Consider the following 12,724-nt stretch of genomic DNA (forward strand, 5'->3'; position numbering starts at 1 on the left):
CTATTAAAATGAAAGACCAGTAATAACAAGTGTTGGTGAGGGCATGAAACCAGAACCTGCCTACACTGCTAGTGGGGATGTAAATTGGTGCAGCCACTTTGGAAAACAGTCTGACAGTTCCTCATAAAGTTAAGCATAGGGTTATATGCTACCCAGCAATTCCACTCTTAGATATATACCCAAGAAAAATGAAAACCTATGTCCACACTAAAATTGTACAAGAAAAAAAAGATAGAAAAAAAACTTGTACAAGAATGTTCATAGCTGCATTACTCATAATAGTTCCAAAATGGAAACCACCCAAATGTCTATCACCTGATGAATGGATAAAGAAAAATATGCTATATCCATACAATGAAATATTACTGAGCTATTAAAAGGAATAAAATACTGATATATGTGTAATATAGATGAACCTTGAGAACATCATGCTAAGTGAAAGAAGCCAGTCATAAAAGAACACATAATGTATGATTCCACTTATATGAAATGAAACGACTGAATAGACAAATGTATGGAGACAGAAAATAGGTTAGTAGTTGTCAGGAGCTTGGGGTGGGGGTGGGGGGAATTCCAGAATGGGAAGTTCTTAATGGGTATGAGGTTTCTTTTGGTGGTGATGAAAATATTCTGAAATTAGATAGTGGTAATGGTTGCACAACTTTATGAATATACTAAAAATCATTGAATTATATACTTTAAAAGGGTGAGTTTCATGGTATGTGAATGATATTTCAATTTTAAAATTACAAAACAAAACAAGACTTAAATGTGAAAGAAATATAGCAGACTACCTTCAGAACTTTGGATTGGGTAGTATTTATTTATTTTTCTTTTAAAGATTTTATTTATTTATTTATTTATTTATTTATTTATTTATTTGAGAGACAGACAGAGGGAGTGGGAGAGGAACAGAGGAAGAAGGACAAGCAGACTTCAATCTGAGTGCAGAGCCTGATGTGGGGCTTGATCCCAGGACCCTGAGACTATGACCTGAGCTGAAATCAAGAGTCGGATGCTTAACCAACTGAGCCACCCAATTGGGAAGTATTTCTTAAGACAGAAAAAGCACTAACCATACAGAAAAAAAAAACAAAAACAAAACCTGGATACATTCAACCCTGTTAAAAGGAAGAACTCTGTACACCAAAGACACTTATAAAAGAGCAAAGACAAGGAAAAAGATACCAAAAACACATAAATGAAAAAACATTACAATCTAAAATAAAGAACTCCCACACAAATCATCAAGAGAAATACATACACACAGTAGTGAAAAAATAAGCTAAAAACATGAGCAGGCACTTCAAGAATGATTGATAAACATACGAAAATGTGTTTGACCTTATTAACATTCAGGAAATTCAAATTAAGAACATGATACCATTTTATAACTACTATATTGGGAAAATACTAACTCTGTTTAAGTGCAACAATATCAAATCAGAAACAATGGGTAATCTCTTAACAGCTGCTGTGTATTTTGCATCATCATGTTGGAAAACAATATAGCATTATCTTGGGTAAAGTTAAAGATAAGTATAATCTTGGGGTGCCTCGGTGGTTCAGTCAGTTATGCAATCCACTCTTCGTTTTGGCTCCAGTCATGATCTCAGGGTCATGAGATCCAGCCCTGTGTTGGGGTATGTGCTGAACGTGGAGCCTGCTTAAGATCCCCTCTCTCCTTCTCCCTCTTCCCCTCCCCGCTCATGCTCTCTCTCTCTCTCTCAAAAAGAAAAAAAAGGTAAGTATAATCCAGGTCTCCACAATTCTATTTTTTTTAAGTTTGTTTGTTTATTTATTTTAGTAATCTCTACACCCAGCGTGGGGCTTGAACTCACAACCCCGAGATCAAGAGTTCCACCACCTGAGCCAACCATGTGCCCCTCCACAATTCTATTTTTAAGTATATATCCTTGTCTTACTAATCGAAGTGTAATTGGCTAACCAGTAGCAACTGTATCACCTAGACTTGTTAGAAATGCAGAATTTCAGGCCTCACCCAGATCTATTGCATTGGAATCTGCCTTAGGACAAGATCCCCAGATGATACGAATGTTCATTACGATCTGAGAAGCACTGCCCTAAAGAAACTCTAGCACATGTACCAGGAGAAAAGAATGTATTTAGCAGCACTGGTGGTAATAGCAATAGCAAAGAACTGGAAACAGCACAAATGTTCACTGCATAGAGAATGGATAGATAAATAGTGGCATGGTCATAAAAGCTAGTTGCAGGAAGATAGAATTTGATACCATTTTTATAAAACTCAAAAATAAGCCAAGGTAAACAAGATATTGTTAGAGATTCATATATAACATATGGAAACAAAGGTATGCTGAACACACAACGCAGGATGATGTTTACCTCAGGTGAGAGGAAGGGTTAAGAGGAGCAGACAGTGTGACCTTCCCGAGAATAGGAAAGGTTCTATTTGTTAAATTGGGTAATGAGTTCAAGGTTTTTGTTATTATGTGCGACTTACCTATATGTTACATTATTCTTTTGTAAGTGTACAATGTAACACAAATTTTAACAGTGTCATTGAGCTATATACCATGAAATTCACTTGTTTTAAGTGTACAATTCAGTGATTTTTAGTACATTTTACAGTTACGCAACCATCGCCACAGTCTGGTAATAGGAAATTTCCATCACCACAAAAAGCTTTTTCCCATTCCCATTCCCAGTCATTTGCCATTTCCCATCCCCATTCCCAGCCCCAGGCAACCACTAATCTGCTTTCTGTCTCTGTAGATTGTTTTATCTACAGATAAATAGAATCATAAATAGAATCATGCAATATATAACCTTTCAGATCTGGCTTCTTTTACTTCCCATAATATTTTTGAGGTTCATCCATGTCACAGCATGTACCAGTGTTTCAGTCATTTTTAAGGATAAATAATCTTTTATTATGTGAATATACCACATTTTGTTCATTTGTTCATCTGTTGAAGAGTATTTGGACTGTTTCTAGTTTTTGGCTATTAAAAACAATGCTATTGCCATTATTCTTGTACTAGTCTTTGTATGGACATATGTTTTCCTTTCTCTTGGGTAGATACTTAGCAGTGGAACTGATGGGTCATAATCAGTCACTTTATTAATTAGGAAAAGGAAAAAATGGTTCTTTGGTTCTTTTGAACTCAAGCAAAAGGAGTAACTAGTAAGTAGGTGGCATAACTGTTGATGCTGAAAGATAAGGACACACACCACACTGAATGTGGAAGTAGTAATCCATTGAGGTCAAAAGAGGGTAAAAGAAAAGAATAACCAAATATTTTCTTGGGAGAAGGTAGAATTAAAGGGAAAGTTAAGAGAAAGAAGGTGGTATAGGGGCCCTGGGAAGAAAATAATTCACTTCAAAGTCACGGCTACTACATCTTGTTTTTAAAAACACACGCACATATGGGGTTATCGAATAAGTAGTGCCTATAAAATGTTTTGTTAATAGGAAAGTTAAAAAAAATTAAAGTTCTTCTGACTTTCCAGATTTTGTTATAAAAGTAATGATTTGGATTTATTGCTTATAATAGTTTGTATGTGAAATATACTGAAAAGCAAATAAAGCAAAAAAAAAAGTGTGAGTTTGGGTAATATTAGACAGTAAATCTGTGAAATAACTGAGAATTTGTTTCACAGCCACTAACCTTCAATGTTGAGGATTTATAATGTTTTTTTCCCATTTTTTTAAAAGATTTTATTTATTTTCACAGAGAGAGAGAGTGAGAGAGATAATGAGAGCAGGAACACAAGCAGGGGGAGGGGGAGAGGGAGAAGCAGGCTCCTGGCTGAGCAGGGAGCCCAATGTGGGGCTCAAGCCCAAGAGCCTAGGATCATGACCTGAGCTGAAGGCAGGCAGATGCTTAATGGCTGAGCCACCCAGGTGCCCCTCCCATTTTTTTTTTGTCTTTAATTCTTTAATTTTAATTCCCATCTAGAGGGCAAAACCCAGGCAAATGTCATCCTGGAAGTTTCTAGAAATTAGTGTCCTAGTTACTCTGAGAAAGACTATTAAAGCTCTGAACTTTTATATTCCCCCCAATCAACTTGACCTGAATTTGACATTCTCCAAGAGCCAAGTAAATCAAGGTTATATGTCTGTGATATATACTATATATGCTGGGCAGCTGCATCTGACAACATTCTCTAAGAAGAAAAGATAATGTCTTTATTTTAGACATTAGGTAACCTTTATCTTCTGTGAAAGAAAAAACTGAAAAGGCGATTTAGGTCACCAAGAACCCTCCATGGGAATAAGGAATACCAGTCACTGGGTAGGATTCCAGCATAGACTTGTGACTCAATTAGTGGTACAGAGCCTTTGCTACAAAGTATAGAAATGTCCCATTTTCTGTAATCAAGGCGGGTACAATACAAGCTGAAAGGGGTATTTTCCTACTCATCAGGTCTTCACCGTTAACTCTCTCCAAGTGCCTTCCCTTTGTGTTCCCTTAACAGTCTCTATTTCCGGGCGCCTGGGTGGCTCAGTTGGTTAAGCGACTGCCTTCGGCTCAGGTCATGATCCTGGAGTCCCGGGATCGAGTCCCGCATCGGGCTCCCTGCTCAGCGGGGGGTCTGCTTCTCCCTCTGACCCTCCTCCCTCTCATGCTCTCTGTCTCAAATAAATAAATAAAATCTAAACAAACAAAAAACAGTCTCTATTCCCACTTCATGGATGAAAAAGTTGGTCGTTGGTGGGCACAGCAATGGCTTGCCCAACTTGGTCCCTGAAACTAACTTTGAGCTGCCTCCCCAACTCCCCCGCCTCCAGCGTGCTCTTTTACCTCCTCCGGGGACTCTCCCCCCCCCCCCCCACGCGCAAAGTTATCTCAGGCCCCGCCCCGCCCGCTGGTTGGCTGTGAGGTGGGAGGCTCGTTCCTTCCCTCGCCATTGGCCGCTCAGGGGGAGATGCGTTTCCCGGCTCCCAATAGGTCGCCCCGCGAGACAACTCTAACAGCCACGGAGCATGTGTCATTTCCGGGTAAGATGGCTGCAGTGCGTGTGCTGAGGTCCTGGAGCCAGAATGCTGGGCGGCTGGTAAGCGGTTTGGGGCTCATTTGACGTCGGGAAGGGGTGATTTGTCGCTAGTATTCCCGGGGAGGGTGTTACTTTGTCGTCCGAGTGCCAGGCGGACAGGGCACGCGAGATGGAGAAGTGGAAGGATGTATGCTAAACGAAGGGCAGAGAAGGTGGCGAGCGGACCGGTCCGGAGACCCACTCCCTCCTTACCTGGCCGCATTTCTGTCGCGACTCCGTCTCTTTCCAGCTTTATCTACACCCAGCCCATTTGGCCTTTCACCCGTTAGCCTTTTATTGGGCACCATCTAGGTGCTGGGCATTGTGATAGGCACTGGGGATATGGAAATATATATTCATTCAGCATTTATTGAGCACCCACTGTGTGCCAGACACCGACAACACGACCCTGCCTCGGAGAACTTACAGTCTAGAGGAAGAGACCGGTAAAGCAAAGCATAACACCACGGGTCCTTGCCTCCGAGGAGCAGAGAGATTCAGATTTCTTTCTGTGGACCTGCGCCACGTATCTTTACAGCCTTTTTATCACCAGAGCTACGACCTACCACCATCTCCCTTGATGTTTCTCCCTTTGAACAACCATTTAGCACCAGACACCTAACATCCCAGTAATCATAGTGTTTCGTCCTATTTGCATAGCGTTTTTCCTTCTGGGATCCCTCTTCCCTAACGTCTTACAGTGGTCGACCCCTGATCTTACAAAATCTGTCAAGAGCCTCCTGTGTACCAGGTACTGTGCCAGGCGCTCGGGAAACAAATGTGAGTAGGAGAGGCCCCTGCCGTCTCAGATTAATTACAACATTGTGGTGAAAGGCAGGGGAGAAAGAGACATAAACAGGGATTTTATTTATTTATTTGACAGAGAGAGAGAGATAGAGAGAGAGCACAAGCAGGGGGAGTGGCAGGCAGATGGAGAGGGAGAAGCAATCTCCCCACTGAGCAGGGAGCCCAATCAGGATCTGATCCCAGGACTCTGGGATCATGACCTGAGCCGAAGGCAGATGCTTAACCGACTGAGCCACCCAGGCACCCCAGACCTGCTTCACTTTTTATTCTAGCCTATAAATCTCCAAAATTTAGTCATTATTCTCCACCTTGCCCCCAACTGCAGCTATCCTGGTCCTTCCTAATTGGACTTTCTGCCTCCAATGGGTGCCTCTCCAACCCATTCTCCATAGTGTAACCAGGGTGATCTTATAAAGTAAGACATGCATTTGAGAATGCCATTTCCTTGCTTAAAACTGCTGCAAGCAAAATGTCCAAAATCTAAAAGACTGTGAGGTAATTTATGATCTGGACCTTTCCAAATCTCTCAGGCTTCATTTCTTGCTGAAACCTACTCACCCCAGCCCCCACTCTGACACTTCCCTCACCCTTGTCCCACACTGAACCACACTGGAAGTACATTGAGCTTCAATTAATTGAACATACTGTTCTCTCTCTCTCAACTCCAGACCTTTGCACATCTATTTCCTCTGCTTTAAAGACTCTTGCTTTCTTTCCCTATGGCCTCATCTGCAATACACTCATCTCCTGGATTACTCCTACTCATCCCTTAGATCTTACTTCAAGTTTACTTTCTTGAAGTAGGTTGGTTCCCTCCTTTATGTTTGTTTTTAATACTCTGTTTCTCCCATTATAACACTATGGTCATCATCACCTCTTTAATTGTCTTCCTTTGTAGGTATGGACTGTACATTCCATGAGAGAGGAATTCATCTATTTTGTTCTCTAATCCCAAGTGCCTGGCATAGTGTAAATACTCAATAAACATTTGTTGAACAACTCAGTAAAAAGTCTATTTTTTCCATTTGTTAAAAAGTTATAAACAACAAGAGGTCTTTTTTTTTTTTTTTTAAGATTTTATTTATTTATTTGACAGAGAGAGAGAGAGAGATCACAAGTAGGCAGACAGGCAGGCAGAGGGAGAGGGAGAAGCAGGCTCCCTGCTGAGCACAGAGCCCAATGTGGGGCTCGATCCCAGGACTCTGGGATCATGACCTGAGCCGAAGGCAGATGCTTAACCATCTGAGCCACCCAGGCGTCCCATCAAGAGGTCTTAATACTTATAGTAAATTATTAACAGGGCCTCACTATGTTGTGTTTTATACTCCCCCATTGCATCAAGCATTGACTCTTGATTAACTTATTATATTGAATTAACATTGAACTTTTCAATTTTGTCTGTCTTCCTGTAATGAAGTGTAAGCAACTTGAATTTAGGGACTATATTCTGTAGCTTATTTAGCTTTGAATTCCCAAGCCCAGCACAATCCCTGTCTTTAGGAGTGCTCAACAACTGCCTGTTTTAATTATTATTTATTTCCTTATTTGAATCTGCTAAACTTTGTTTCATCTCCTATCTTTTGTATTCTGTTTCTAGAAAAAAATGTCTTTTTTAGCTTGACAAATTATTTTTTCTCCTTCTCCCTGCTGTTGCTTTTTTATCTTTCCATTGAGCAGCTTCACTAATGTTTTTTAGCCTTCTCTTAATCCATGTAATCACTATCACATACTGTCTGTTGTACTTACGTTGCTTTCTCCTTTTCCACTGTAAATCACTTCAGGAGCCTGTTATTTCATGCCTCAAATACTATAATAGTATCTTAACTTTTTCCTCTCTTACTTGGTTTTCCTGTTAATAATCAATAAACTGCAACTGTATTAATTTCTTAGTCCTTTTTCTTCAATAATCTATAGTGTAGGAGTTCAAACTCCTCATCCTGACATTTACAGTCATCAATAATTTGGTCCTTGAGCCACTTCCAATGCTCCCTTTTATAAATTTGATCAAGCCAAATCAAGCAACTCACTGCCTGAGGAGACAAATTCCGGCAGCAGTTCCTTTGTTTATTCTGTTCCTTGTGCCTTAAAAGTGCATTTCTGCTCTTTAATTATTAATACTTACTATGCAAGGCCCACCTCAACTCTTCCTCCTGCAAGCCTTCCCAGATCAAGCCAACCTGAAAAAACAAAACAAAACACAAAAAAACTCTACTAAAACTCATCTAAAACCTACTGCCTATACTTATTACAAAAAGCTAGAGCATACATGCCCATGCATGAGTGGGGGGGGGGGGCGGGGATAGTGTTTCAGCTAGGTTATAAATTCAAAGTGGGGATTATTTCTCCTACGTATAACAATGTGGTGTGAGAGAAAGAGCTTCAGCTTTAGAGTCAAATTTACTTGGTTTCAGAGCTGAATTTTGCCATTTGTTTGTTTTGTGACCTTGGGCAAAGCACTCATTAGTTTTTCAAAGAGGGCTAACGTGCCTTTTCTAGAAGGTAATTGTGAGATAAAAAGAAGATAAAAAAAGAGACTTTTAAAGTACCCAGCTCTTAGGTAGGAACTCAATAAAGTTTGATAGTTCCTGCCTCCCTTGCCTGGTGAGTAGAGTAGTTCTTCAATAAAAGTTGCCGTTGTTGAAGGTAGGACCTTCAACAGAGGTTTTTTTTTTTTTTAAGATTTTATTTATTTATTTACTTGACAGAGACGGCCGAGAGAGGGAACACAAGCAGGGGGAGAGGGAGAGAAAGAAGCAGGCTTCCCGCTGAGCAGGGAGCCGGATGTGGGGCCCAATCCCAGGACCCTGGGCTGAAGTCAGACACCTAATGACTGAGCCACCCAGGCGCCCCCTTTCAAAGGTTTTTTAAAAAACGATTTTTTTTTTTAAATCAAGGTGAATCCATATAATTCAAAACTTCCATTTACTGCCCTAAATTAAAATTTATGAATGTCTGATGAGGTGTAAGTTGATTTACGCCTTTGATTCTGTTGTTGACTAAGATCCAGGGTTGAGGGAGTTGAAGGAGAAAGAAAGGACACAGAAAATGGGGGTTTGGGAAAGAGAATTCTTTCACTATCTGCTAAGTTTTTTTTTTTTTTTTTTTTTAAGATTCTATCCATTTATTTGACAGAGACACAGCGAGAGAGGGAACACAGGCAGGGGGAGTGGGAGAGGGAGAAGCAGGCCTCCCCCGAGCAGGGAGCCCGATAAGCGGCTGCAGCCCGATGCAGGGCTCGATCCCAGGACCCTGGGATCATGACCTGAGCCGAAGGCAGATGCTTAACAACTGAGCCACTCAGGTGCCCCCCTATCCACTAAGTTTTAAGCTATCAATTTTAGTTAAGTTTTATGTTTCCTGAATGTTAATAAGAGTAAAATAGGTATTGTAAAGATTAGTTGCTTTATGATTATCTCTTAAGATAAAGCTAAGATGCATGATTTAAGATTATTTATGTTTTAGGAAGGGGATCTTTAGTTTTTCTTTGCCTTCAGAAATCAGTAACAGCTTGGAAATTAAGGTGAAATATCATGTAATAATTTATATGTATTGTTCCTATTGGTAAACCAAATATTTGTTTTTATATTATTTGCTCTCAGAAAAAGAACAAAATTCATTATAATATGGCTGTAATACATAACATAATACGTATTATAACATAAAAGGCTAATCACCACTAAAGGATAAAGTACATGACAATAAAGTAATTTTTTAAATTAAAAGTAACTCCTACATTAATAAAAAAATTTCAGATACATTCCACTATTCTCAAATACAGAAAGGGGGTTAGAGATTTTATGTTTAGGGGCGCCTCGGTGGCTCAGTCGTTAAGCATCTGCCTTCGGCTCAGGTCATGATCCCAGAGTCCTGGGATCAAGCCCCACATCGGGCTCTCTGCTCAGCAGGAAGCCTGCTTCTCCCTCTCCCACTCCCCCTGCTCGCGTTCCCTCTCTCGCTGTGTCTCTCTCCGTCAAATAAATAAATAAAATCTTAAAAAAAAAAAAAAAAGAAATTTTATGTTTAAAAGTGTGATGTAGTTAACCAGGTATTAATAATGTTGAAATATTAACTTTCAAAATAAAATAGTCTATTTTTCAGACACATAGGTTCTAATATATCAAGTTGAATAGATTCATGTCTACTTATTTCTATTACATATTGTCTTGCATTAAACTAAGATGTTATACAAAATGGTTACACCTAAAGAGTCATCTGTAAATTACAGTAAGAAATTATAGTAAGAAAACCTTTCCCTATAGCACTACACATGTTTTTCAGTGTCTTTAGATGCTAACAGTCAGTTTTGAATTGTTTAATAGTTTTAGGAAGTCTTTAGTGACTTGACTGCACCTACAAACCGATGTGTTTGTATAAAATACATTGTTAAAATTTCTTCACTTTCATAAGAAATTTTAGGCAAGGGTCATAAACATATAAACAAATCTGACTCCAAGGATGTAGTTTTACTAAATAAAAGAACAAAATAATGTTCTCTGGGTGCTAGGGTTTAAGTTCCTTTGATTTCTTGAACAGAAATACTAAAGAAATAACCAATCTTAATAAACTTGATTTTCACTGATTCCAGATTTTGGCCAGTTCAGATTTTGGCCTGGATAATTTCATATTGTTTCTTTGTGATAATGACTGTTTTACTTTTAGAATAGACTTGAAATTCAGTATGTACTTACAGAGATAAGCCATCAAGAACATTCACAAAAGCGTTTACTTTTTTGTTTTCTCATCTTTAGATTTGTGTTCGCTACTTTCAAACATGTATGAATGTTCATGTTTTGAAGCCAAAATATGTGTGTTTCTTTGGTTATCCTTCATTCAAGTATAGTCATCCACATCAGTTGCTGAAAACAACTGCTGGTAAGTATGATCTCAAAATAGCCTATATAAAATAATGTTTTATATCGTACTCAGAACTTTTATTTTTATTTTTTAAAGATTTTATTTATTTATTTGACAGAGAGAGACACAGCAAGAGAGGGATCACAAGCAGGGGGAGTGGGAGAGGGAGAAGCAGGCTCCTGGCTGAGCAGGGAGCCCAATGTGGGGCTCGATCCCAGGGTCCTGGGATCATGACCTGAGCCCAACAACTGAGCCACCCAGGCGCCCCTCATACTCAGAACTTTTAAAAAAGTAATTGAAGACTTATCAAAGTAAAAAAAGTTAACCTTTTCTTTCTAGCCCAGCCCTCCTTGCTTTCCCTGAATCTATCCTTTTCTTATCTTCTTTTTTCTGTGACCCCCCCCATCCCTTTCATATCTTTACATTAATGCTTGTGTCTTCATAATATTGGGAATGGGTTGTCTTGGGCCATCTGCTCTTTTTTTTTTTTTTTTAATTCTTATGTTAATCCCCATCCATTACATCATTAGTTTTAGATGTAGTAGTCCATGATTCATTGTTTGTGCATAACACTCAGTGCTCCATACAGAATGTGCCCTCCTCAATACCCATCACCGGGCTAACCCATCCTCCCACCCCTCTCCCCTCTAGAACCCTCAGTTTGTTTTTCAGAGTCCATCGTCTCTCATGGTTCGTCTGGGCCATCTGCTCTTTATCATGTGGCTCATCTAAGTGCAATAGTCAGGTAAATTGTTGACTTAGCAGATTGTATCCTTATACTGTCATTGTATTACTGGTTGCGTGAAGCACCTACCTCAGTCTGTTGTGTTAAGATTGTGTGATGAAACATCCCAAAGTGTTCCTAAATAGAAAGTTTTCTGACTTTTACCATTTAATTACCTTTCTCACTTCTTTTTCTACCCTCAGTAAAGAACTTGAGGTTTAAGTATTAGATTTGGCAAGGGCACTAAGATTTTTTTTTCTGATATTCTATTTCGAACTCTCATAAAGAACCCTCGCCATTAAGCTTTTGACAGATACTTGATGCCTTAGTCTGTGCTAGCAATGAAAAATGGGGGAATTCCAGGCAGATCCAACCCCTGAGATCAGTCTTTCCATGCCTTTTTATAGGTCATCTTCCACAACACCCTAAGATACATAAACCCTACCTTTGCCTTTTTTTTTTTAACATTTTTATTTTTATAAGTTGATCTTTTCTCTTTATTTCTCAGAGAAAATAGAGGCCATTCAAGCAGAAACTCCCACTTTCCTGCTCTAATCTCTAAACACCTTGAGCTTTGGGTTCTTGGTCTATCTATTACTAGCAGTGTAACTTTAAGCAAGTTACTTAATTCCTTTCTATTTCATCATCTGTAAAATGGGAGTAATCATAGTGCCTAACTCATTGTATTGTTGTGAGAATAAATTCATTTAACACAAGTATTTATTGATCACCTGCTATCTGCCAAGGCACTGTTCTAGGTACTTGGGATACATTCTCTTCCTATATTTCCTAACTCAGTGAATACTTAAGCTAGAAACCTGGAGACTTCCAGATTCCTGTTTCACATCAAATTGATTACTGAGATTTATTAATTTGACATTTTATGTGGTTCTTAAATCTGTCTTTTTTTCAGACAGCTTTGAAAATATATAAATATATTAAATTCTATACTTGAGTTTCGTACCTGTAGTAGCCTCCTAACTGCTTTCTCTGTCATCCCTTCCCCAACCCTATCCACCCACATTCCTGCCAAGGAGATTTCTTTCTAAAATTAAAGATATAAAGTTATAGATCTGAAATTGCAGATGGTATTCCCTATTGGTTAATTATTGCTGAATAACAACCCTGCCCATGACTTTAGGCTTAAAGCAACAATGATTTATTATTTCGCAGAATTCTGGGGGTTACCCAGGTGGTTCCTCTGCTGGTTTCACCTGAGCTCACTAATATAACTGTATTCAGCTAGAGGATTATCTGGGCTGGAAGGTGCAAGGTGGTCTCACATACATGTCTGACAGTTGGTGCTGGTTTTTGGGT

The 12,724-nt window shown here is 39.2% G+C and overlaps 1 protein-coding gene and 1 long non-coding RNA gene across 6 annotated transcripts in view; both read left to right on the forward strand.

Moving 5' to 3' along the window:
• The first annotated feature begins 4,895 nt into the window (after window positions 1-4,895).
• Window positions 4,896-12,724, forward strand: part of DBT (dihydrolipoamide branched chain transacylase E2) — a 48,117-nt gene continuing 40,288 nt past the window's right edge. For 2 of the 5 annotated variants that reach the window (XM_064588758.1, XM_064588760.1), the window contains exons 1-3: window positions 4,953-5,043; window positions 5,683-5,802; window positions 10,578-10,701. In XM_064588758.1, coding sequence (XP_064444828.1) covers window positions 4,993-5,043; window positions 5,683-5,802; window positions 10,578-10,701 — 295 coding nt within the window. In that variant the 5' untranslated portion in view covers window positions 4,953-4,992. Of the gene's footprint in view, window positions 5,044-5,682; window positions 5,803-10,577; window positions 10,702-12,724 lie in introns of those variants that run through there. The other 3 variants (XM_064588759.1, XM_045897102.3, XM_064588761.1) reach the window with 3 other exon arrangements.
• Window positions 5,813-7,416, forward strand: LOC123859338 (uncharacterized). Its single transcript, XR_006794434.3, has 2 exons — window positions 5,813-6,629; window positions 6,728-7,416. It is a non-coding gene; the product is annotated as an uncharacterized LOC123859338 (long non-coding RNA).

This window comes from Mirounga angustirostris, unplaced genomic scaffold (assembly GCF_029215605.1).
Source record: "Mirounga angustirostris isolate CCGP_5_RB_7025 unplaced genomic scaffold, mMirAng1.0.hap1 SCAF_4, whole genome shotgun sequence".
Classification (NCBI taxonomy): domain Eukaryota; kingdom Metazoa; phylum Chordata; class Mammalia; order Carnivora; family Phocidae; genus Mirounga; species Mirounga angustirostris.